Genomic DNA, 27,589 nt, shown 5'->3' on the forward strand with positions numbered 1-27,589 from the left:
TGTAGAATTGGCATTTGACTTCAGTTTATATTTCATATGAACTACCAATTATCTTTATCTAATTTATATCCAATATGCCTTGCATGTGATTGTGCAAAAGAAGTCTGTCTCTCTTTATTCTTACTCTTTATTCTTCTTGGTCAGTATAAAAATATATTCTACTACAAATTCATTACCTTGCAGAAATACTTCAAACCCCAACACAAGATTGGGTTTGGGGGAGGGTCTGCAGCTTGCTGATAAAGCATCTGCTTGGCATACCTAAGGTCCCTGGTTCAATTCCCAGCATCTCCAGTTAAAAGGATCAGGTAGTAGGTGATGTGAAAGACCTTTGCCTAAGACCCTGGAGACCCACTGCCAGTCTGACCCTGATGGACTAATGGGTCTGATTCAGTATAAGACAGCTTCATATGTACGTTAATATGTTTGTAGGAAGGGTTCAGGAAACTTTGGAAATAAGTAGATTCAGGTGGGTTGTCATGTTGGTGTGAAGCAATAGAACAAAGTGTGAGTCCAGTGGCACCTTTTAAGACCAACAAAGTTTAGTTTGGGGTATAAGCTTTCTGTCAGCAAGCTGCCAAATGTTATTTCATGTTCCACATCGCAATTGGTGCATGTTCTGTTACATGTCACACTCTGTGTATGTTCCCCCCCTATTTAGCTTTTCGTGCTTAGCGGTCCGCTTCTATAATCATGTGCATGCCTAGGTGCCACCTGCTTGCAAGAGTGTGCCTCGCTTATTTACTGTGACGTTGTCTGTCTCAGGGTCACAGGTGGTAGAGCGGAGAACTCTGTGCTTTGCTTTTAATGAGGGGAAACTGTGGGAAATGCTTTGTAGTGGTAGCACCCTGGCCGTTGCTTTCCCAGGGAATTGGGCGCGTGGAACTGCTTTTTGGCTCGAGCGGGAATTATGGTCATTGGCTGTAACCATTATGAGTTCGCTTTATCCTTTCTAGCTCTGTGGGCTAATGTTATTCTGAAAGGAGAATCTGTTCAGTGACTCATGGCTTCAATAAAGTAATCCTTTTCTATAAGAGTGACTACGTTGATTGTCGTGGGACCTGACACTTTCGTATCCGTGTGCACTTTTTCAGATATGTTGAAACAGTTTTCCTCAAGCCTTACATATGGGGGGGGGATGATAAGTATAGCTGAGATTGGATTAAAACAGTTGGTAAAACCTGTGAATGGCAGCAAATGAGCATACAAATACAAGAGTTAACAAACAGATGTGAGAACTAAGTTTGAGTCCAGTGCTAATTTGAGTGCTAATTTGCTGCCATTCACAGGTTTTACCAACTGCTTTAATCCAATCTCAGCTATACTCATTGCCCAGTTATTTATGCATCTTGACTCTAACTAGGCCTTCCTGCCAACTCCCTTTCTACCTATATATAAGGCTTGAGGAAAACTGTTTCAATGTATCTGAAGAAGTGTGCGTGCACACAAAAGCTTATTCCCAGAATTAAACTTTGTTGGTCTTAAAGATGCCACTGGACTCAAACTTGGAAAAGAGTACCTTATACTTGTTGCCTGGACAGCATCCTGTTGACGTTAAGCTAACTGAAAGAGCTTCCTTTTTTTCTTCTTCACAAACCATTCTGTAGAACTGTTCATCAGCTTGGATACTGAGTACAAAAACAAAAATGAGTGAAGACAAAGTAAGTTTTCTGTGGATAGATGGCAAATATCCATGTCTACATTGTAGACTTAAAATGGTATACAGGTTGTTCTGCAGGCTACGTTAGATTAGTTGGTGCTGGGTACAAAACAGGTTTTCAAGTTGCACCAAAGGCAGCTGGGATAACGAAGAAGAGGGAGAAAACTGATATTCTTCTTTGGGAAGGAAAAAGAAAGCAACCAATCAAATTAAAAGTTATATTAAAAAAAATATTCTGCAGACCAACATGGCTACCTACAATCTTTGTCTATAACTCTGCATAGTATGCTGTAGACTAAATTTTACTAATTCATTATATATACGTTGGACCTTAAATTAACAAAATCTCATGTGTACTACAAGTAACAGGTCCTTGGATCATCCTAGTGTAATCTTTCTGTAAAAATCTTTTATAACTGTCTTCTGGGTTTTCATCCAGTTGTTATCCATGAAAAGATTATTTTGCTTGTGGTCTGAGGCTACTTAGTATTAAATAAATGTTAGAAGATCACATCAGAAGTCTCCAGTAATTTCTTGCATCTATCAACATTTTAGTGGTAATATTCATCAAGCTGATTTTCTTGTGTGATTAGAGTCTCTGGCAGAGGTCTTTCACCTACTATCTTATCCTTTTTAACTGGAGATGCTAGGGACTGAAACTGGGACATTCTGTGTGCAAAGCACTTTCACAGAGCCACAGCCTCTCCCCATACCAAGCTGATATGTCTAAGCAAATTTATTGGCAATACAATTCGTTTCTAGTGCTAATTATTTTGGATTATGTCTACTCGTTATAGATCTATAGTTACTCTGTGTACCACATATTCCAGTACCAGGAAGACCACTTCCTAAAACATGAAAAAATGGTTATATCAATCTTTTTGAGACGTTGGGGGTCTTTTGAGGAGAGGCTCTAGCAGCTACAGTCCAAATTTGGTGCCTCTACCTCAAACCTCCCCCCCCCAATCCCCTGAAAACTTGTTAGAAGATTTTTGCCATTGACTACAATGGCCCCATAGGATATAATGGACCCAAATTTTTCGAATATCCAAAAATGTCTGGATATCTATAAAGTATTGGTATTCAGGTTTTTTTCGGATTTCCCCCCCAAAAATTGGATTCAATATATCTAAATCTGAAAATCCCTGATTTTTTTTCCCTGCACACCCCTAATTGTCATATAAAATTTTATGCTTGTATTTTTATTGATGTGTAGCTTGAGCTGCAGAGTGTACCAGTACAACCTCCAGTGAACTTAATGTATGATTACATCAGGCTGCAGAGTGTACCGGTACAACCTCCACTGAATTTAATGTATGATTACATCTGAGGATAGTTTTAAGCAGGGGTCTCATGGGGCCGGAGCTCTCCGAAGCCCCGCTCCAGGAGTGACCAGCCCAGGGGGCGGGGCGGTCACATGACCAAGCCCTGCTCCCAGCAGCCTGCCCTGCCAGTAGGCCGTGTCTCACCCGAGTGGCCCACGAGGAGGCGGGCGAATTGGGCGGCACCAGCAGGGGCCGCTTCTCCAGGTGGTTGTAGGTGGAGGAGCGACGCCTCTTCATCGCCCCGCGCCCAGGATGGAGCAGCTGCAGTGGCGGAGGAGGGCCGGGGAGCTGCGCTTTCTCTCTGGGCGCTGCCTCTCGTCGCTCAGGCCCCCCCCGCTCCGGCCAACGTTGGCTCGCATGGTTGGCGGCGGCGATGCCTCCTTGAACCACCGCCCGTGCCATCCCCGTTCAGACATCAAGCTGCCTTACTGGGTGACCCTGGGCAAGCAACCTACGATCTCCCCCTAGGGCTGTTGTGGGGGTAATAAGAACGATGATGACTACTACTGCAATGAACTCTTTGGAGGAAATGGGGGCGGGGAAGAAATCTATCATTTATTTGTTTGTTTTGTGGCTAAACGGCGCTAACAAAGAAAGGGGAAACGTGGTATTTTACATTTGATGAGTTGTGGAACGCCCACCATGAAAGAAGCCGGGTGTCCCAAAGCCCGCAAGGAGGAGGAGGAGCGTTTGGGGAAACTGCAGCTGTCTTTAGAAGAACATCGCCTCCCCCCCACATGCTTTCATGGTTTCTTTTCCCCTCCTTCCTATCGCTCCTGACCCAGCAAAGCAGCATTTCCGTTCAGCCAGAGGATCCTCCTTTTGAATTGACATCTTTTGCGGACAGCGGAATAAGGTGCCCCGAACCCCGGGATGGCACGGGGCAGTGGGGCGAGGAGGCATTGCCACCCACCGCCCGTGCGAGCCAACGTCGGCCGGAGCGGGGGGTGCTGAGCGACAAGACAGGCAGCGACGAGACAGACAAAAAGACCCCTGGTTGCTGGCATGCTCCCGTCAACCAGGAGAGCCTGCAGCACATGGATCCAGCACACGCAGAAGGGCCACGAGGGGAGACAAGCCACGTTTTTTCTTGGTGGTACTCCGATTCCCCCCCAATACTGGAAGATGCGTGCCCGCCCGGGGCGCGAATCTGTCTGTGGTGCACGGCTGGATTTCACGCGGGCTTCCAAGAAACTACGGTTCCCAGGTCTCCCTACAGCTCCGGGTTTCTGGGTGGGGAAAGGAAAGAGGGAGCAGGAAATTCAAAAATCGAACCCGAAAGCGGAGTGGGAGGGCGTGGATAAAGGGGCGATGGAGGCTCTGGGCATGCGTCGTCTCGGCCCGGCGGTGATGGGATGGACGGGCAAATAGAGGGAAGAGGCCCCGGCGAAGCTGGCTGGAGGGGCCAGAGGGCAGTCTGGGGGGGGGACGCGCCCTGCCCTTATTCCGCTGTCCGCAAAAGATGTCAATTCAAAAGGAGGATCCTCTGGCTGAACGGAAATGCTGCTTTGCTGGGTCAGGAGCGATACGAAGGAGGGGAAAAGAAATCGTGAAAGCAGGGGGGGGAGGCGATGTTCTTCTAAAGACAGCTGCAATTTCACCAAACGCTCCTCCTCCTCCTCCTCATGGGCTCTGGGACACCCGGCTTCTTTCATGGTGGGCATTCCACAACTCATCAAATGTAAAATACCACGTTTCCCCTTTCTTTGTTAGCGTCGTTTAGCCACAAAACAAACAAATAAATGATAGATTTCTTCTCCGCCCCCATTTCCTCCAAAGAGTAAGAGGGTGTGGCCTTATGACACACTTCTGGTGATGTCAGGGGGTGTGGCATATGCTAATGATTTATGCTAATGAGCTCCGGCAGCTCTTTTTCTACAAAAAGACCCCTGGTTTTAAGGTTTGCAGTCTTTGATTTATGTGACAAAAGATCAGATAATACTATAGATTCGGGGGTAGAGACATGGGGGGCTGCAACACCGTGTGCACTGTTGTATTACTTCTGGGGGGAAAACAAATGTGATGTAGGGTAGCTGTAGGAATTACTGGAAACTATTGTTTTACCATAGAGTCTCCAGCAATTCCTAGAGCTACTGTACATCACGACCTCGTTTTCCCCAGAAGAGATGTAGTGTTGCACACAACAGCATTAAAAAAAAATCCCACTTGGAGCAGTAGCAGACAAGGCGGCCATATAAGACTACAAGGTCTGAAAGTCTGCAGTTATATTTGCTGAAGAGTAAACATTTTGAGATCTAAATTTCTTGTGTGACTGTGATATTATGCAGTGATTTCAAACATATATGCAGCTGGACTGCATCTTCCATGGCTGCTGGAGATGTTTCTTTATCTGACTGTACAAGCTAAAAGTGCACAACAATCCAGAACACAGTTGCATGAAGCCAGTGGATTTAAAGTTTGTATAGATTGTTGGACTGCTGCTTATGCTTTTAATGGGTTGTGTGTGTATTATGTGCCAACAAGTACTTCTGACTTATGGCAACCGTATTAATTAATGATCTACAAAATGCCCTAACACTGACAGCCTTTCTCCAGTCTTGTAAACTGAAGGTGGCTTCCTTTATTGAGTCAGTCCATCCCATGTTAGATCTTCCTCTTTTCCTACTGCCTTTGGTTTTCCTAGCATTACTGTCTTTTTCAATGAATCTTGCTTTTCCCATGCTGTGATCAAAGTAAATGGGTTACTATACAAGAATAATGACTAGTCTGCCATTTGACATTATCTATTAATTCTGTTCTTTACTATATAATAAATATTTAATAAGAACTTATAGACATTTTTAATATTTATGAACCATAAATCGCCTCTACTCATCGTAATTTTTCACAGTCCTATGACAACTGTGGTGGAATGATTAAATAGTTTTCAGTCAATTTTTGAATATGTGCTCAATATGCTAGTTTCTTTAATGCAAAGCCATATTCCAGAAGTGCCAAAAAAATCTCAGCAGTGATTTTGAGTCATATAGGGAAACAAAATCCAAAATCACTGCTGCAGTTTCTCTGCTAAGGTAAGTTGTAGGGGGAAAGGAGTAGGCAGGCTAGAAAGAGAAGCTAGAAGGGAAGGGAAGAAACAAAGCCAGAGTGGAGGGAGGAAAGAAAAGTATAGTAAAAGGAGGTAATGGGAGGTTGAGGGAAAGAAGGAAGTGGGAGAAGAAAAGCTGTAGGTGCTGTGAGCAATTCTCCCTCTAAGCTGTGGAGTCCTGTGAGCAAAAATTCTACTTTGTGAGCTACTTGCATTAAAGTTGTGAGCGAGCGATTTGGCTACTGCATAAATTAGTTTGCTCTGGAGCCATCCGTCTTGAGCTAAGACAAAAATGTGTGAGCCAGAGGCTAAGAAACTTTAAGCTAGCTCACACTAACTCAGCTTAGAGAGAAAACTGGCTGTGAGTGGAAAACAGAGGGGAGAAAGAAGGTAAAGTGAAGGTAGTGTGAGGAGGGGGAGGGGGACCACAAGCGGGGAGGGGGGGGGGGGGATGAGACTTCAGAATCCTCAGGGGTCTCCCATTTGTGCATGTGCATAATATAAATTTAACAAGATACTATATATGAAATACATAGATATTATATGACCAGATTTATGTTTATTTTTAAAAAGTAGTCTGTGCATGCATAATTTCAAAGACACTCTGCAGCCAATCATGGGTAATTTAAAGAAGGCTTAATATTAAACTTCTGCTATATATCAGTTCCCATAAAAAATCTCTGTGATTGATTTATATTTTCTTTCTTGAAGTAGTTACCTTGAAGCTAGTTATTGAAGTGCTCTTATTTGCATTTACAAGAGTTTGATTCACCCATTTAATAATAATTTCATCATTTACTTTCGCTCCTTCTCCAAGGTCTGACAGTACATTCAAAGTATACCTGTAATAGAATGAACATAGAACAGACTTTGTATTGAATGCAGAAATATGTTTTCCCTGATTCTCCTGGTAGTAAATGTAAATAATTATAAAATAATGCTTTCAGAAACCTCTTCAGATAGGGCCCACACAAGGAACATGGACAGGAAGAAAGCCAAAACACTGAGCTCACATGAAAACGGGTCATAACTTTATCAGAGTTAACCCAACAAATACTAATACAGTGCAAAGACTGGACCATGGCAATCAAAGAACAAGCTCTTGACTAGTATGTGGTAGAAGAATAAATTACAGAGGCATCCTTAGCAGGTTACACACTTTTAAACCCACTGACATCATTGAACTTAAAGGTAAAGGTTCCCTTGCTCAAAAGCCAGTCGAGTCCAACTCTAGGGTTGCGGTGCTCATCTCCGTTTCAAAGCCGAAGAGCCAGCGCTGTCCGAAGACGTTTCCGTGGTCATGTGGCCGGCAAGACTAAACACCAAGGCGCACAGGACGCTGTTACCTTCCCACCAAAGTGGTACCTATTTATCTACTTGCAATTTCTTGCTTTCGAACTGCTAGGTTGGCAGGAGCTGGAACTAGAGACGGGAGCTCACTCCGTCATGCGGCAACTCGGGTCTTGAACTGCTGAACTACTGACTGCAGCCTGCAGTTCAGCGTCTTAACCACTTGAGCCACCGCAGCTCCTTTGAACTTAGAAGGGTGTAATTCTGCTGATGATGACCGAGTAGAAAGGTTGCAGTATAGGTAGACATTGTAGCCTGTAGTTGTCCCTGGAGCATGGCTTACACAACCTTCCTCTGGGGCTAACTGCACATTATGTGAAAATGTATGCTTGCTACAATTTTAAAAAAGAAATTGCAATTTTGAAAGGGATAATTCGGAGAGAAGCAGTGGAGGGGAAGTGTTGCTTAACTCTTTCTTTGATCACAGTTTGTACTAAACACCCCCTTATCCTTATGGACAGTGAAGCATGGGTGTTTGCCTACAACTGCAAGACTAGTGTGTGTGCACAAAGCCCCCAACAGCCCTCATAAGAAAGAAGTCCTCCTGAGGAGATAAAAGTTTCTCCTTCCCATTTTTCTAACTATATGTTATTAGTCTTTGAGCTTACATTATGAAAATAGTTTGAAGAGCAAAGATAATCTACTACCCTGATTAATTTAACTACTTGGTGGTGGTTCTTAAAAAAATATCCCATTGTTAATGGATATTTTCATTCACCACACTAATAACCAGCAACTGTTATCTTGAAATCTTGTTAGTACAACAATCACACAATACTTAGCATTAACTACATTTACCTGTACAAATAATTTTGTTGTTTTCACAATCACATTTTAACCCTTTACATTTAAAGCAAAAGTAATAATAAATAGTTAATAACGAGTAGCCAGGAGAGCCTAAGATTGTCTGGCAGCCAGAGGTTCTAGCTCTTTTAGCATTATGCACCACTAGATGGTGAGTTAGACTTGTTTTTAAGGCAAAGACATTTCAGAGGTGGTTTGCCATTGCCTGCCTCTGCATCATGACCTTGGTATTGCTTGGAGGTCGCCATTCCAAATACTTCCGAGATCTGATGGGATCAGGCTGGCCTGGGCTATCCAGGGCAGAACAAAACAAAAGTATCCTTGTAGAACAAAATTAATTGTAACACAGAACACTTATAAATATGTTTTTGTCTACTGCAGGCTTCCAGGATGTCTATATGTACATCCTGTGACATCCTGATGAGTAGGAAACAACCTGCATTCTGCACATTTAGCCATCAGGGAACAACTTTCTACACTGACACTCTTCTCATTTAGAAAAGGACAAGTTGCTAAACGATACCTATGAGTTTTTTCTGGAAGAAAAATTGGAAAAAAATGCCATGACTTTGTCATCCAGATTTGCCATAGGTTTGAAAACAAATGAAAAACATATCATGGTTTTGAAAGCCACTGTATTTTCTGAGGTGTAACAAATCCTTACCTTCTCATTAACTGCCACACTAGTGCCAATGTCAATGTTGGGTTGCCTTCGTTGAGGTCCTGTCCACCAATGCCAACTAAGGAAAATCTGGCTTTTGTCTTTCCCAGTTCCACTGCATAGTTACAGTTTTCAATCTACATTGTTTATGCAAATGACAAATACTTTTTAGATTCACAAACTACAACTATTTGGAATTATATTTTAAATTATGTTTTGGATAAAGCAAACCAGCCACAAACCCAGTAAGGAGGAGCATCCTGTACCAGCCAATTTGTATATTTAATCCACATGTGTATGGAAAGAATTTTGAATAAGGTACAGTGTGTCAACCAATAATATAGGGTTGCCATCCCCCTGTTGGGGGTGGGGTTTTATCCGCTTTCAGGGCCCCAAATCCACCGCCGGCCAGCTAGCTGCTGGGGGAGCCCTGGCCCCGAAGAGCCCTATCACGCCCGATGTGCGGGACCCTCTAGCATTTGGGTAAAAACTCTATGGTGACCATCGAGTTTTTTACCCAAATGCTAGAGCATCCCCTGAACGACATGCCCAGCATGATGATGTCACCTCTGGAGCCCCCCACTGGGACACAGGTAAGACCTGGCAACCCTACAATAATAAGTGGATAAAGTATCATGCTGCTTTCTTATGGATGTTTTGCTCCACCTTGGCTTCTTTACTGTAGCAGCCACATGACATTGGCCCCTTTTTGTCCTGCTTTTGTGTTCACTCTTGCTCTGTTAGAGTCTTTTTAGAGAGATCACAGTCAAAGCACCTTTTTAGAGAGATCACAGTCAAAGCACCTTTACATACTATACGGATGGGAAGGTATGTGTTTTTGCTGGTACCGCTCATATCAGTGCCATTTTACTTCCTTCAGCCCTCACAACTGCTGTTTTACCAATATACACTAGTGGACTTTTCAAAGGCTTTTTTAAAAATTGGGGATTGCTGTATGTTAGAATTTTCTATTGCCATGATCTGCTAATTCCCATATTATTTTTTTCTAGTACTTTTCATTGTGGAATTATAAGGGGTAAGGCACAGGCATTAGATGATTTGATGATTTAAAAGAACATCATCTGTGTCTTCTGTGAAGTTCAAGTAAATTGTACAGATAACTGTCCCAGTAGGTGCTCCACACAATGGTACAAATACATAGCCAGTTCTATGGATTACAGCCAATTTTTTAAATTTTGGACCAGCTGCCAGATGGTGGAAGGGGTTTACAGAGGGGGAAAGCCAAGTACACAAAAAATGCAATAACCGGGTCCTTCATTTGATTCTTCTCCCAGCCATCTGCTACACTTTCTAGCCTAGTGTGGTCTCCTTGATGTTGGTCCTACCTATGAAGGCATGGCATACTAGTGATACCATACCATATAGGTGTCCACTGCTGTTGTTGCTAGATGCATCCCTGGGAGGAAATGCAGGGTGTCACAAATGCAGGGTGTAAAAAACTGGAAGTGACATGGCAGATGCTCGAGTATTTTGAAAAAAAACTATGGTTTTTGCAAAAATATTAGAGCTTCCTCCATGTCACTGTCAGTTTTTACCAGGAGTGATGTAAGTGCACCAGTTTAATGCCAGTGCATGGGCAGGCAACAAGGTGGGAAGCTGTGAGGCTTCCCCCTGTAGCAGGAGGCCTGGCATCCTTACTCCTGCCATTCCCATAGTCTCATCACTCTTGCCATTACTGCTGCTGACCACAGTTGCTCATTTCCACAGCCCCAGCAATTCCACTTGAGAACATGGAAGAAAGTTTTTGGCTCAGCCTTGCTGAACTCTGCTCCAAGAACTCTGACAAAGTAGCAGATTTGTTTAGTTTAAGAGTTGTCAGTCTTTTTAATATGGCAACTAGAGCAAGGGCTAATACTCCAAGGACATAAGTAAATAATGTTTATGTTAACACGATTTAATAAAATGGTTGAATGGTTACTGTCATTTCTAATATAGAAACTTTCCAACCTTTTTCATGTTTCCCCCAAGTGCAGGATATGGTGGTTTGTTGACATGATTCCACTGTACTGGTACCCGTGTCATTTCATAGAGTTGGAAGATTACTAATGCATCAGAAAGGTCACTGGATCAAAATGGAGGAAGAAAACAAATCTTTGTGTTACAAAATTATGGCTACTGGTGTGGATCCTACCCCGTATCCAACCACTCAACTGAACAAAATTTATTTATATATTTATTAAAACCTTTAATTTTGATCAGATTTGAAGCCTTCCTCCAACACAAGTGGCTCTTCCATTAAAACGGTGGTAGGCAAACTGTGGCTCTAGAGCCACATGCGGCTCTTTAGCCCCTTGAGTGTGGCTCTTCCGCTGTATGCACTGACGGCCTATTCCCTCCATTGTTCTCTATGGGGGGAAAAAAGTAACTTTTTCCCCACCATAGAGAACAATGGAGGGGATGGGGCAACCTGTTTGGGGGCCTGTAGAATTGGACCCCCTGGTTCAGTGTTCCTGAAACATGGTGAGTATCTTGGGGAGAGGCTCTAGCAGCTACCCCGCGATTCTGGAGCCTCTCCCTCAAACCCCCTCCCCTCCAGACCCCAGAATACACCCTATGTTTTCGCCATTGACTTCAATGGCCCATAGGATATAATGGGGCCAAACTGCGGTAAGCCCCAGCAGCCCTCAGGCCGGAGCACCTGGAGCAGTCTTGGGAGGTGGATTGGCAAAAAGCAAAACCAAAAGTGCAGGAACTTGAGAGAACTCCAGGAATGGAGCCGGTTCCTCTTCCACAGCCCAAAATGTGACCCACGAACCCTGAGCTTGCTTTTTCTCATTTGCGAGTCTGGCCTCTGCACTCCTTTAACGAGGCAGCCCTGAAGCTTGGGGCGGCAGGAGTTTCTTTGCACGCAGCTTGTGCAGCTGGCTGAGTGCCTCTTCTGCTTGCCACCTCTCGCCTCTGCAACTCATCTTCTGCCAGGCATGGAGGAGCCCAGAACTTTTGAACACCTTTTTAAAAATTGTGTGTGTGTTACCCTCACAACAACCCTGTGGGGTAGGTTAGGTAGAGAAGGGGAGATTTGGCCCGGGGTCACTCAGCCAGCAGAGTGAGAATACAAACCTGGGTCTCCCCACATCAATCTGCAACTCTGACCACTGCAGTGCTGCCTCTACTGATCTGTAATGTTCCAGAGGTGTTGTAATGTAATACTCAGTTTCTCAAATGAGTGTATGCCTGTCTGTTGGTCCACTTAGGAGTCTTGATCCTGGTTGTGTGGTGGGCTAGTTGTGGCAAATGGTAGGGAAGCTCAGTATTTCTGTATACAGTTGTAGGGGCTTTATTGCAATGTGCTTCCAAAGATTTAGTGTGGATGGATGCCCCTTTAAAACAGCCCACCCATATTTACTTGGAGGTGTCCTGTGCGACTCTGCAAGACTACTTGCCCATTGTGGTGTTGCAGTGCTCCCTCCAAGCTGTGGAGCCCTGTGAGCAAAGATTCTACTTCGTGAGCTCCTGGCATGAAAGCTGTGAGTGAGCGATTTGGCTACTACTGCATAAATGAGTTTGCTCTGGAACCATCCTTCCTGAGCTAAGACAAAAATGTGTGAGCCGGAGGCTAAAAAACTGTGAGCTAGCCCACACTAAATCAGCTTAGAGGGAACTTTGAGTGGCCACTTTTTGTCGACTCTGCTTTCGATGTTGCGTGCTTGAAATAGCTGAGCTGGGTAGGAAGGATGACTGTTGCGGGCCTCTGAAAACTGCCCCCCCCCGCCCAATTAACTTGTGAAAGCCACTGCCACAAGATGTGGGTGGGAAGTTTGGGGGGGGAACCCGTAGAGATGAAATATATTGTGAACTTAATCAAGCTTGCATTCAGAGACACTGAACCTCTTAATATGAAATGCTGTTGAGAGAATGGGGGAGGGCAAACTGCTCTTTGAGTTTCCAGAGGCCTCTGGAAGGCTGCAGTTGGGAACAGAATGCTAGCTGCTAGTTAAGAACCTTGAATCTGGTCCAGTGAGGCCATACATATTGATGCTCTCTAGTGTGTGGATGGGACAGTTGGAAGGGGTCAACCTCAGCGAACGTACCTCAGTCAGACTGAGGACATTTTTAGCAAAGGCCAGTTTAGGAGTACCCTAAATAAGTTAATAACAATGTACCTACCTATATAGTTTAAGTTTAAAAAATTTGGCTCTCAAAATAAATTTCAATCGTTGTACTGTTGATATTTGGCTCTCTTGACTAATGAGTTTGCCCACCACTGCATTAAAAGAAGAGTCACTGAAGTTGGAGGAAGGCCACTTGGAGGATAGTTGGTTCCACTCCACTGAGTGCAGTTGGTAGTGTATCACAGAAAATGCTTATTTTTAAATTACCTACTGTTCTCATATTTTCATCCAATACAACTGATTTAATATTCCTCCCACAGAAAACACAGAACATGTTTTATCATGGATTCATACAAGATTGAAGAGTGTAACTCTCAGTCCTAGATTACAGTATAAGAACTGACTGAAATTTCAGCTTTTACGGAAGCACAATTCAGCCAGCTGAGTGAGGCAGACTAGGCAGCCACCTGGGGCAGCACAGTTTGGCAGGTGTCAGACATACCAGAAGAAACTCAGAAGCTAGGCAGTCACATGGCCCCACTCTGCAAACTAACAGGACATCCAAGAATCTTTTGTGATTTAAAAAAAATATATTAAACGAGCTGGTGATCCATGAAACTCATGGAGCAAGGGAAATCCCACTCTGCACTACTGCCCTCTCCCCTGTTTTTCACTTCATCCATTTTTTGTTCCCCCTGCTCTCCATTTTTCATTCCACCCAGCCACCCTTTCTCTGCTGCTTTCTTCCAAGTTGCAAATAGGTGGGAGTTGCCTAGGCCCAGGGTCTACTGCCTCCATTGATAAACAGCCCTATACTGCTAAGTGTGATTTTGCAAGCTTTTATGAGATCCGTCAGCATTCTTCGTTTTGAGGTGTTTTGTGCCACCCTTCCATCTTTTGAAACTTTTTATGTTTTTCTGCAAACCTGGGAGGCCCTCTGGTCTGTAAAAAAAACAACCCAAATCCCTATGTGTACATGGCCTAATTTTGTGTATTTCTGTACCTGAATTTTTGGCCATGTTCACAATCATCTATACAAGACAAAACATTGTCTCATGTCTGATGAAGGGAGCTTTGAATCTCAAAAGCTTGTGCTCTGACAATCTCATTGGTTCCTAAGGTGCTGCGGGACGAATCTAGCTGTTCTACTGCAGACCAGCATGGCTACTCTCTGAAGATAGAACATTTTTACCCTACTTTTAAGTTAAAACTTTTGCTAACAGGACTTGTAAAACATAGTAATAAGAACTATAACAAAGACAACAAAGCAGGGGGGAGAGGCTAAAACCACTATACTAACAATCATGTAACAGTAATACAGCAAATAAATTGTTAAAACATAGGAAAATAAAATATTCTGAATACAGTAGAGTAACACTCAGCAATTGTCTCTGGGAATGGTATGTCACATTTGATTTTGTTATTTGAAACTAGGGGCCAGCCTCTGCTACCTTTGCTCACCAACTCCAAGGCTCACTGTAGTTGAGTATCCTGCATAAAGTTGTCCGTGTAAAAACCAAGAGTTTGGAAAAAATGGCCAGATATATTTTAATGAGTGCCCTTGAGCTTTATTGATGCTCACTGCAAACTTAGTCAAATTAGAAACTAAAGCCTCTTAAATGGAAAGTCTGTAGGGATTCTTGAAATATATACATTCAGACCTGCTGCATGGCCAGTAAATATTGTTTCTGTTAATCATATCTACAGCATCATTTCTAGGTGCTTTGTTATGACCACACTGGATTCATATAATGGAGTGTTACATTTGGAAATGCTGTGTAAATCTTCCAAGTTATCTACAATATGTCTAGTGTTTCCCACAGCTATATATCCTTCTCTATAATTAATTATAGCACCATTATCTAAGTCCAAGAGATTCTCTGCAAATAAGCATCATCCTCAAGATGACCTCTTAACTGGCAAGCTTGTCCAAAGGTTTGTTTCATAAAGGTGGGGATGTACTCCAACCTCCCTGTCTCTGCTGCCTCCACTTTCCTACCTTCTGGTAAGTTATACCATGGCTACCATTGCAAATAGCACAGGAATGTTCTGGAGACAGTCTGGGCCACAAGAACAGTGAATAATTATTTCATAATTATTGGTTAGAGTGTCATTTTGCATGGTTTGCTGCTTTTCCTTTGTTATTCTTTACTGTGCATCTCCCTTGTCTTGGGAGCCACAAACAGACTTAATTTATAACCTGCCTTTCTCCCTAGTGGGGACCCAAAGCAGCACATCTTTTTATTACACAACAGTGGGACCCAGAAGAAAGCTATATAGTTGTGACATCACCTCAAAACTGCCCTGCCCTAAAGGTGGCAAAAATCTTGAGTCATTCTTTCTTGATGGGAAATACCCCTTTAAGCAAGATATGACAGACAAAAATTTGGGCTGTCCTTCTCAGAATGTATTGGCTGAAATAGCTCCCCAGATGCTGCACAAGAGACTGCGGAAGGCTGACAGGTGAGAATATAATGGTGACCCAGTACTGCTGCTAAGATCTTTACATTGAGGATCGGCCCTAAGGGTATCATTTTAAACCCTACTTAAGAAAATGGATATTTTCCTGTAGACATCAATGAGGGAGGGTTACTTCATCAGACCTTTAATGATTAAAGTTAATACCTGTACAAATGGTTAATATAAGGGGTTACACCCAAAGAGTTCATCCAGTTTCGGAATGTCCTTTCTTCCTTACTTTCTCCTATAGCAAAAGGCATAGAATTAATTAGAATACATATTTTAACATTTAATCATGTGATTACTTTGAAGGATATTCTATATCATAAAAGTAACAAATCTTTTCCTGAGGAATAATCTCTTCTGACAAATTGTTAAAATCTATCAAAATCTAGAGGGCTGCATACAAATATTATAGGTATCACAAAGCAAAAGGCAGAACTCTTTTTTTTGCTGAAAACAGAAAAATACAGAGAAACAAACTGCTATACATACATCTTTTTGAGATACCTGCACAGAGATATAGGTAGTGAGGACTGAAATAAATGCAAATAGTAAAATTAAGTAATCAGAATACTTATCATGGCTATATACTAACTCTTGTTAAAGCAGGTTAGGCTAACCATTTACATGGGGTTACCCCATTTTTTTTCCTTACCATCACCTTGAGGCAGGTCTGGCTGACAGACAAGCTTGTGCAAGGTCACCCAGTGAGCTTCACGTGGCCTTTTTATTCAGTATTTCATGGTCCAACTCCACTACTTAATCCACTGTTATCACACTAGCTGTCTTATGTACATTAGTAGGCTATAAAGCTGCTTTGGGTCTCCAATGGGGAGAAAGGTGGGGTATATGTTTATACTACACGTGCGTAGACACAAAAGCTGTACACTATTACCACCACTATGATATGGTAAAGCTGCTAGGAATGTGGCATCCTTTTCACAAAACACTTCCCATCAGATATGTGCAGCACTAGTGCCACTGTTGCTTGTCAATTCAACATTTCTTGCATTTTAGAACATTAGCTTAGTAAGAAAATAATCAGCTAGTTTAGGATGAGAAGCCACCTTTAATGGTGTGTCTTTCTATTTGAGGAGATTAAGCCTATGTCTGGGCTGTTGAAAAAAAGACAGGATAAAAAGAATGCTTGTTTCAATAAATACCAAATACTTGGTTGTTATTTAAAAAAAAAACAACAGATGTGAGTTGGTAGAAATCAAATTAATTTTTAAACAATTCAGCTTAATTTTTATTTCAGTTGATTTTCAGCATATTTTAAAATTAAGAAAGCAAAAATGAGCCATTTTTAATGCTGAAGAATATGAGAAGAAGAAGAGATTGGATTTATACCCCGCCCTTCACTACCCAAAGGTGTCTCAGAGCGGCTTACAAACTCGTTTCCCTTCCCCTCCCCACAACAGACACCCTGTGAGGTAGGTGGCGCTGAGAGAGCTCTTGACAGAAACTGCTCTTTTTCAAGAAGAGCTCTTATCAGAACTACGGCTTGCCCAAGGTCATCCAGCCAGGTGCAAGTGGAGGAGTGGGGAATCAAACCTGGTTCTCCCAGATTAGAGTCCGCGCACTTAACCACTACACCAAACTGGAACAACATAGGAACATATAAGTAACCAGGAACTGAATTGTTGCAATTATCTTATTGCTTTGACATTTTTAATATGTGAGGTAGGTGGGGCTGAGAGACCTCTGACAGAAACTGCTCTTTTTCAAGGACAGCTCTTGTCAGAACTATGGTTTACCCAAGGTCATCCAGCAGGTGCAAGTGGAGGAGTGGGGAATCAAACCCAGTTCTCCCAGATTAGAGTCCTCACACTTAATCGCTACAACAAACTGGCGTGATTTTCAGTGTGAGAAGAATTGTTTAAAATTTATTTTTAGATTGGGAGATAAATTATTTAACCCAAATTTTTGTTACCCTGAAAAAACTACGTTGGTCAAATTTGGACCAAAATATAGAAATTAAATGCTAATTCATTTGATCCGTTTGAGAGTATTAAAAATATCGAACTGAAATGTGAATATTTCAAGTCAACCATCAGATGGTTCCAGGAAAGCTCACTACAGAAAGTATAGATGCTAAAGGAAATATTCAGCAACTTCATTCACACTAATAATTTGAAACAGCATGCTGAACAACGCCAGAAAAATTCACTCTAGACAAATAGGAGTAATAACATGCAAATTGACAGAATGCACGCCTGAACAGAAGGAACTGAGGAACTTAAAAAACCACTGTTTTTAATATGCCACTCTAAACAAAATTCTGTGCGGTGGCATAAGCATGCTCAAGCTTAGTTAACAATAGTTATCCATGACTACTAAGTTCTCTGTCCCTTACCATACACATTTTAAACATTAAATCAATATGTTGTTGAAGGCTTTCACAGCCGGAGTTCATTAGTAGTTGTAGATTTTCCGGGCTGTATGGCCATGGTCTTGGCATTGTAGGACCTGATGTTTTGCCAGCAGCTGTGACTGGCATCCTCAGAGGTATAACACACAAAGCTTGAGTACTCACTGTGTCAAGGGGAGAAGAAAAATGGTAGGCAGGTAACTTATATCTACTCAGGAAGGTGGGGAAGGGCTGAGTCATTATCTTGTAGGAGTTTCCCAGGCTGTGACAGGCTAATAGAGGATCTTTCATGAGGAGATTCTTCTGCATATGGATTGGCTGGTGAAATTCTAATCTTCTTTGTAGTGCTATTGTAAAATGTAGAGCATTTTGTGTTTTTCCCTGTGTAATCTGACATGGTAATTGGATGTGTTGTTCCAAGACACTGAAAGGCTGGACAACACATCCAATTACCATGTCAGATTACACAGGGAAGCCATTTAAATTCATAAAGAAAAACACAATTTCAACTGGAAATAAGACAGTTTAAAAATAAATAGGGCATGGTTTCCTGTCCTGAAAAACACAATAGTACTCCATCTTTCTGGGTTATACCTCTGAGGATGCCAGTCACAGCTGCTGGCAAAACGTCAGGTCCTACAATGCCAAGTCCACGGCCATAGAGCCCGGAAAATCTACAACAACTAATTAAATCAATAGCATGACCTATGGAAACTGGCTATCAGCTTCTATGCTTGGAAAAGGCACTATTTGATACTAAGTAGTTCCGCAACCAGTGAAACACACAGTGTTCTTAGTTCACATCCACTTTCCCCATGATCAATTGGGCTTATTAAAATCCACAACATGGGAAAGAAGTTACAGTAGAATCCTCCATGTCTTGGAGGCCGCAACATTTATACAGGACATGAGATATGGCCAAAGCAAAAAGCTTGGACCACAAGAGTTTAAATTGTTATTATCATACTGTAACTCTAAAAGTGTTCTTTTTTAGAATTCAAGCTATTCACAAGGGAGAAAGGGATGTTACTCTTTTCCATGGGACAAAAGATTTCCTATTGCTAGAAACCTGCAGCAGTGAATTTCTGACTGAAAAACCTATGTATTCACAATCTTGACGGTCTTTCAGTTCACAATGCTGAGGCTCCATCAAAGTTCCTAAAGAAACCAGTTATGTAAGCAAGGCCATTAGCAGACGTCAAGAGAGCGATTATACTTTACCCTTTCAGTGAATGTGAATACATGATGTTATTAATATTTTTTCTTAGTTATAACGGCATATTAAAGAAAGGTAGCAATATATAACCAATGCAGGAGGACAATTAGGAGGAAAGTGGTTGTAGCAGTAATAGGAAGAAAAAAACTGAAGTCTCAGGAGAAACATGTCTACAGGCTAAAGAAAAATACTAAATACTGTACCTACATTAGGAGGGGTCAAATCTGCATTCCATAAAGAAAAACAGGAAAATTATAATTTGTCAGTTTATGACCTCTCATAACTACTAAGAAATGAATGTGCTGCTCACCATTCATATAATAATATTTAAAAGAATGAATAAAATGAATTAACAAAATAATGAAGCTTATGAGGCTATATAAACTACTATTAACAGAACATTTCACTTTTATCAGACAGCTTATTAATGGACAAATTGTTTTCTGAAAGTACAAACTAAGTACTGAAACTGATGGGCAATAAATGCAACAAATTAAAAGAAGGTAGGTGCCAATGGCTGTTCGGTATCTTGGCTAAATAGAACCAAGCAGTACAGCTGCTTCATGGGAGATCAGGGGAAAAGCTAGTATGATGCTTGGGATTTCAGCAGCAGTTAGAAGCCTCTCCAAGAATCCACAGGAAGGGCTGTGACTCAATGGTAGACCGTCTGCTTTGCATGCAGAAAGTCCAGGTTCAATCTGCAGCATCTCCAATTAAAAGGATCAGGTATTAGATGTGAAAAGACCTCTATCTGAAACCTCACAGAGCTGCTGCTAGTCAGAGTGGGCAATCCTGACCTTGATGAGGCAGTTTTATGTATTCAGTTCCTTTGCTTGACTTGAAATCCTAGAAAGTGCTCTCCGACAACTAGAGATCACCCCCACCCCCCCAGTATTCCCTTCAACAGTGTTGAATCTTTCCTCTCCCAAAGTATGTGGTAGTTGGGGAGTACATCTCTCTTTGGCGCTTAGGGAAGCAGGGCTTTTTTCTGGGGGAACATGCCAGAACATAGTTGAGGAACCTCTTCCAACAAAATTCTTTTTAAAATGTTTAAACGTTCATGGGTTTTCAGTATACAGATTGAAAACAAACGAGAAGGGGGGGGATACAACCCAAGAGATGCCTGTGATATATGAGGGTCAAGCTATCAAAATAAGTTGTTATAAAATACAGGGGTCATTTTGTAGAAAAAGAGGTGCAGGAGCTCATTAGCATAACTCATTAGCATAACTTATTTGCATCACCAGAAGTGTGTCAGAAGGCAACACCCACCACTCAGGCTCCACTGGACTATTTTGGATTGCTAGCTATTGGGGGAGGGGGAACATGCAGATCTGTCCTCGCAGAGGAGGGAGAGCTTGTACCTGAATAAAACTTGGTCTTAAAGGTGCCACTGGATGGTTTTGGGCCCGGGGGGCTCTGCAACTTACCTGGCTGCTTCTTGTTCTGACTAAGGGATGCTGGGAGCAGGGGGTGGGGCTTGTTGCATGTGCCTGCCCCCTGGGCTCGTTACTGCCAGAGCTCCGCTCCTGTGTGCTCCTGCAGGAAATGACCCCTGATAAAATACAAATATGTATTATGGTGTACACATTAATAAAAGATAAAATAGGTTAAAATAAATGATCCAAATATTGACCACTGAGGAAGGCTGTAGGAGACCACTGAGGAAGGCCCTAGGGGGCCAAAATCTGTATGGTCTATTAGTCATAAGATACATGTGAAACTAACAGCTCGGTATGTAGAAAGTTTTAAGAGTCTGATATTTGGATCATTTCTTTTAACCTATTTTATCTTTTACTAATGTGTATAGCATAGTTAATATTTGTATTTTTATAAGAACTTATACAGATTGAAAACTTCATTTCCCTCTTGAGAGTTCCAGCACCTCTTTTTAAAAAAAAAAAGCAAGCCCTGGAGGGGAGTAATAAAGAAGAAGGAACTCCAGTGAAGCTTGTCTGTCTGTGTACCCCCCTTTTTCTATTTTCCTTTCCTTCTGTCCCCCCCCCTAACTATTTGAGAGAGCAATGGGAATGTTCAGGGTCTATAACAGTTTTTGCAGCCTTGCTCCAGATTCAAGTCACACTGTACCTCTGAATATTCAGTTCCTGATAGACAAACTGCAAGGGAAACAGAATGTTGGATTGGATTGCCCTGTGGTCTGATCTAGCAGAGCTCTTCTTAAGCCTATTTTACATAACTAACAGTTGAATTTATTTCTGTGTGGAAGTATCTTGGGAGAGCATACCTAGGGATCTATGAATAGTCCAGTATTACTCGTGTGTTATTCAGTTCTACAACAGGACTTAACTATAGTGAGCCAATGTTTTAAACCTTTTTATTTTATAGTTTGAAGGAATTCAGTCAATTGTGTGACAAATTCAGCAGTAAAGCCCTGTTTGCATTTGTACAAATTAGATATTATCTAATATCACCAACAGTATTTGTTAAAGGAACTCACCTTCTAGCAAATTGACATCATAAGAAGTGCTTTCAGGCTTGTGCAGGGCAGGGTATGTGTTAAAGAGATTTGCAACAAAGGCCATGTTAAGTTTAGGGTTGCCTGCAACTACATCTGCTGGAGTCACAAACTGTTTGCAGCCCAGTTTCTCTGCTTGTTGAAGCATATATTCAGCCCTCTTCAAATCACTTTTCTCCTAAAAAGAACAAAATGTTAAAAAATACACTTGTATCTCTGAATCTTCCTATAATATCATACATAAAATGCAGTTCTGGATCAAGTTGCAAAGCAAAGGTTTAGAAACAAATTTTAAGTGACATCTTGTTATTGTTTAATGTGTGAAGATAATACTTGGGAACTTCTGAATAATCAAAGTCTGAGAGGATAGAATCTGACCAGGATAACACTTAGCAATTCAAGCATTACAAGTGACTTGTACAAACCATAAAAGGGTGGTATTTTTTTAATGTTTATATTCCTGGAATATTTTGTTCTATTAGAAATGCAACAGTATTTACTTTTTTATCTTATGAGTAAATTCATTAACATTTATACATTCATATGATAGTTTTACAAGCAATTTGCATTAGACCACAGAACAGCATATAAAGCAGGGCTGCCCAACTACATTCTCCACTCTGTATGTAGCCTGTGTGCCATGCATTTGTGGCCTATGTTTAACATTCCTGATGTTGCAGCGAAAGCCTGAAGTTTATTAAGCATGCTGCAGGCCTCAATACACAGCTGATAGATTCGATTGGTAGCTCACAAGCTATGTGTTAAATCAAATGCTGCTAAAAGCACAGTGCAATATCCAGGAAGGTATGGATGCCTTTGGAAGGGGAGGAAATCTGTAAATAAAAAGCATTCCATGGGGCTAGTACACTCTTGCCAGGAATACTGGAAGTATAAACCCAAGCTTTTCTACCTCAGGAACTTCCACTGGCTAATAAAAATCACATCATAATGTCTAATTTCATAACAATGTCTACAGGGTATGGTGCTAGGCCACTGGCAGGGGATGGGGGGGTAGAGTTGCCAGCTCCAGGTTGGGAAACTTCTGGAGATTTGGAGGTGGAGCCTGGGAAGGACCGGGACCTCAGTGGAGTACAATGCCACAGAGCTGACCTTCCAAAACATCCATTTTCTCCAAGGGAATGATCTCTGTAACCTGGAGATGAGTTGTAATTCCAGGGGATACCCAGGTCCCACCTGGAGACCACCATCCCTACTGCAGAGTTATCATGACCCCTTATTCATAGTGTAAGGATATTTTTAAAAGTGGTATCAATTTAATTCAAAATCAATTCAGACTTTTTAACTATACAAGAGAACTTGTTAAGATATTCTAAGTACTGTACTATAGGAGGACTCCTGGGCTGCGATCACACGTGACTTTAGATCCGATATAGGTACGAATGCTGACGTATAAGGGCGTGATCAGACAGAAACATCTGGGAAGTGTCCTGCCGTCATCGGCTCTGCTGCAGAAGCAGAGTTAAAAGACACCAGGGAAAGTCTGGCTGTAACGGGTTCTGAGAGACCACGGACGGACTTTCCCGTCTGATCATGCAACCATGCTCTCATGCCGTCGGGATGGTCTGATCAGTCCATCCCAACTCAGTGCCGTTTCCCCCCCCCCTTAGCAGTATGCGCATCATCGTATACTTCATAGGGGGCCCTCAGGGCGGAGGTGCAATTCCTCATTTATGCGCCTGGGAAACAAATGGCCAAAAAAACCTGACCCACCCACGGTTGCATCTGATCACAGAGTGACGGGCTGAGCCTGCAGCTACAAAGGGATGTGTGATCTCACAACTGCATGTCACATTCCTCTGGAATGCATAGCCTCGCTTCCGCTCCGCTTCAACTGGCACGTGTGACCACAGCCCTAGAACAGCAAAGCTATAAGTTGATTGTCGTATTCTAGATCAGGGGTGGATAACCTTTACCCACCAAGTACATAATATTATCATTGAATGCCTCCCCCCCCCAAAAAAAAAAAGCATAAGGAAAACTGTGGATCTCAAAACAGCATTCCAGACAGAACAATTTCACTTGTATTTATGATATGTGCATAAATATACACATCTTACAGATACATTTAACAAAGTCCTTATGTATAATGACCATTGGTCAATGTTAGGTTTGACTGAAATGGAAGGGTGCTTTTTTTCAATTTCCCCCTTATTGCAGACACCCAGTTGACCCCTCATACTGTTCCCGAAGGCAACATTTCAGGGAGCTCAGTGGGCTGCAATGGGAGGAGGGGTCTGTTCTGCTGGCAAAAATACTTTCTCTTAGTGATAACTGAACTTTAGATATAACCATGTATCAGTATCCATACATATATACACATACATTTAGACCTGAAAGATCTATGTCAATGGCAGTCTCCTCACTGTTGTCTCCTTTAGGTGCAATTTGCTTCAGAAGGTGATAGTATGCTTTCGAGTCCTGAAACAAACAATACAAAAATTGAACAAAAGTTCTCTCTGTATATTGACGGCAGACACTGAAGAAAGGTGAATCACCCTGTCAATAGCTGCATTTGCATTCTTTAGATAGTAACATAAAGATTAAAATATTTCATTTGTGTCTGCATTGGAAGGAAATAGGAAAAGTAAAAAGACAGCAGTCATATTGGAGGTTGAACTTTTTAAAGAGATAAACTCCCAAATAGAGGAATAAAGACACTGTGTTTCATTTATTTTTATTCTCTTTATTTTATTCCTTCACTGTCTGCCTTTCTCACTCAGACATCAGGCAGATTACACAGTGTATAGCAATGTACTCAATAGGATGTGACAACTAATAAGCAATGCAGTCAGAGTAGGAGTATAGAAACTTGGAACAAAGCAAACAGTATTAGACTTTATCTTAAGCAATGCCAAAAATGGTATTACGTAAGTAGAAGATAATGCAGTGGGAGCAGTATAATTGTTGTTGTTCAGTTGCACAGTCGAGTCTGACTCTTTGCAACCCCAACAATAATACATATAGCAAATAGATAATAGATACTGTATATAGTAGTAGTCTAGTCCACATTCCCATTCTTTTATGAAAGCACCTTCCTGAACCATTATGTTGTAACAGCCCTATTGCCTTTATAGAAATGCCTTCTTGAACAATTCTGTTTTACATTCTTTGTGGGAAAAGAGAAGTGTAGAAGCCTTCCTGACCTACTCAGTTAGGCCATTCCACAAGGCAGGGGCCACATCAGGGTATGTATAGATGCCACGGTAAGAAGACTAGACTATTGTAATGCACTCTACGTGGGTCTGCTCTTGAAGTCAACTCAGAAACTCCAGCTGGTACAGAATGCCACAGCTCAGTTACTATCAGGAGCTATGCAGAGTATGCATACCATACTCATTTTGGATTCACTCAGCTGCCCATCAGCTACCAAGTTCAGTCCAGTATCACAAAACCACCCATCCTCCTATGCTCTGCCATAACAACTTTGCCAATTCAAGCAGGGTCTTCTGCTGGTGCCACTCTAAAATGGGTAAGATCAGTAAGTGTCTGTTCATGTATGTTCTCTCTGTGGTTGCTCCCACCTTGTGGAGCAGCCTGCCTGAGAAGTTCAGGTAGGCTCCCATGCTTCTATCATTCTGTAGAATTTGCAAAAGAGAAATGTTCAAAAGGGCATTTCTGCAAAAGGACTACAGCAGTATAGAATAGCCCAGGAGGGCACCTTTATAATGGAACAGAATTGTATCATTATTCTAGGTATTAGCGATGCTGGGCCTCCTGACTCTTTGCCTGCCAGTGCCTCAGGTGCTCATGGGAGGAAATGGGGATGGATAGTGTGCCCACATTACACCGGTGTGCTTATGTCACTTCCGGTGAAACCATGGCTGCGGTCACACACACTAAATAATCTCCTTTCAATCCACTTTCCAACTGGATTTTGCCAGTTCACACAGTAAAATCCAGTTGGAAAGTGTACTGAAAGTGGATTATTTAGTGTGTGTGAACGCAGCCCATAAACGCTAGACTCTCCACAGACTTTACTAGGCTCTGCCCTCTAGTTTCTCTTGGGGGTTTCTGGCTGTGGCTTGGCAACCCTACTATCATCTTGCTCTTACTGTCTTTATAACTCCACTTTCTGCATTGTTAGTGGTACACTCTGCCTTCTAATTTTGTTATCCTAGTTCTTATTGCATTGGGTGTCTTATGCTGTATGATTGTATTGTGTTTAAATTTTGTAATCTGCCTTGAGTCTCAGCAAGAAACATACACACATAAATAAATAAATTGCGCAAGGGAGTGGACTTCAGTCTTCTACCCTGCACTATTTTCCCAAGCTGAAACAGCCATCATGGGGCTCTATGTGCATAGAATACTGTGCAAGTGATGTCTAGTTTGGACCTGAGCCACATACCAACAGAGTTTATACATTAATAATCTCTGTGTCTTCTATGCAGTAAAAAGTAAAAACCCCAAAGCAGCAGGGGGCTGGGTGTACAAGATGTCAAAATAAAATTTTTACATGAACTACTACAACCATAACATTTTTTGTTTTTGTTTTTGAAATAGCACATATTTGCTCTGTATAAATACATTAATACAACACTCCGAAAACAACAAATAAGCATTTGCTCAAAACTTGCTAGGTTCTAGCTTTTATTTTAGCAAAGGATTTCGGTATTAGGACAAAACTGGTTCTTCCAAACTGAAGCTGGTTTGAGGTTCATAGCAAAGTTCAGTAGCACTAGTGGAATGCAGTTGTCACTGGGTAGGAGTAAAAAAGAACTGGAGTCCAGTAGCACTTTAAAGACTAACAAAATTTGTGGCAGGGTATGAGCTTTCATGAGTCACTGCTCACTTCTTGTATTTAGTCTTTAGGGAACTCTTGGTGCCCATCTTGATCTATCATCATTGGGTAGGAGTGAGAGAAGACAAAAACTATGCCCTACCTGAATTGAGTTTCTTTTTTTAACCCCAGGAATGGACCAGAGAGGAAAAGTCTTCACTCTGGTATACCTTACCTGGCCTTGCTGCAAGTCATACAGCCTGAGCCATTTGGCTACTGGTAGGGTGTGCAACAACTGAATGGAAGCAACAAGATAAGGTCAATAGCTCTCATCTCAGTGCTGCCTAGCTGCCCCACATCTCTCCTTCTGACTCTCACACCAGCTAAAATAGAGCACTTGCACTTATTGTGAGAAGCCAGCCATTAGATTAAAACACGTTTACAAAAACGTTTCTATGATGGTTTTCAGTTCAGTTCAGTTAATTGATACGGTCCTTAGAGCAGTCATACAAAAAAAAAAGAGGTACAGTATTCCAAAATTTTAAAATACATCAATAAAACATTAAGAGCAAATTAAAATTTAATCTACTGTCTAGCTGCCGTAACCTATGATGGTTTAAATTAGTTCTGGTTAAAAGCTTCTGATTCTAAACCATTAGGTTAGTTTTGTTTATTAGACAGACAATCGAAGAGATACCTTAATATCTTGACTAAAGTTATGTATTTTCTTCCATTCAGCATTGTCCAAATGGTAGTTAACCCAACGCAGCAGGAGGTCTTCTGGAGACAGTTTAATTAATTGCTCTAATTCTTCATCATCATTTAGCAAACCAATAAGAGCTATAAAAAAGTTTTCAGGAAATCTTTAGTGTTATTAAAAATTAAGATTGCATAATTATTAATAAACTGTAAAAAGGAATAAGAAGCAAACCATTATTACAGATTTCAAGATTTCAAAATTCTGTAATACCCAATAGTCCTTAATTTCATACCTTCATTTCTGGAGATTTCTATATCTGCAAAAAGCCCAACCTTAATAATTTGCCACAACAGTCCTAGCACCAAATGTGGCTTTCCTTCTTTTAGATCTTGTGATCCAATATTGACTACTGTACAACCAATAGCTGATGCAGAATTCAGTGCAAGATCTAGATTTTCCTATATGGGAAAAGAACAAGAAATATATATGGAAGTTTGTGCATTAATGTATGAATAGAGACAGCTAACATTTAAAAATAACATAAATATAAAAGAAAAGCTAGGCAAATAAATAAAGGACTGGTTTTCACCAATACAACTTCTAGCAAAGATGGATATGGGATGAAATATTTCATTCAGGAACAAAAAGCAAGGAGACTTCCCACCTGGAACCAGTAAAGAAAGAAAAAGCTGGGGGGGGGGGG

At 41.6% G+C, this 27,589-nt stretch overlaps 1 protein-coding gene across 1 annotated transcript in view; it reads right to left on the bottom strand.

The window, feature by feature from the left end:
- Positions 1 to 2,451: 2,451 nt before the first annotated feature.
- Positions 2,452 to 27,589, bottom strand: part of PLS1 (plastin 1) — a 49,828-nt gene continuing 24,690 nt past the window's right edge. The window contains exons 6-14 of the mRNA XM_015413470.1: positions 27,179 to 27,344; positions 26,884 to 27,026; positions 23,789 to 23,884; positions 21,428 to 21,623; positions 15,545 to 15,623; positions 10,815 to 10,929; positions 8,850 to 8,983; positions 6,750 to 6,873; positions 2,452 to 2,508 (exon numbers count right to left, since the gene is read on the bottom strand). Of these exons, the coding sequence (XP_015268956.1) occupies positions 2,452 to 2,508; positions 6,750 to 6,873; positions 8,850 to 8,983; positions 10,815 to 10,929; positions 15,545 to 15,623; positions 21,428 to 21,623; positions 23,789 to 23,884; positions 26,884 to 27,026; positions 27,179 to 27,344 (1,110 nt within the window). The remainder of the gene's footprint in view (positions 2,509 to 6,749; positions 6,874 to 8,849; positions 8,984 to 10,814; positions 10,930 to 15,544; positions 15,624 to 21,427; positions 21,624 to 23,788; positions 23,885 to 26,883; positions 27,027 to 27,178; positions 27,345 to 27,589) is intronic.

This window comes from Gekko japonicus, unplaced genomic scaffold, assembly GCF_001447785.1.
Source record: "Gekko japonicus isolate JY-2015 unplaced genomic scaffold, Gekko_japonicus_V1.1 scaffold155, whole genome shotgun sequence".
Lineage (NCBI taxonomy): Eukaryota > Metazoa > Chordata > Lepidosauria > Squamata > Gekkonidae > Gekko > Gekko japonicus.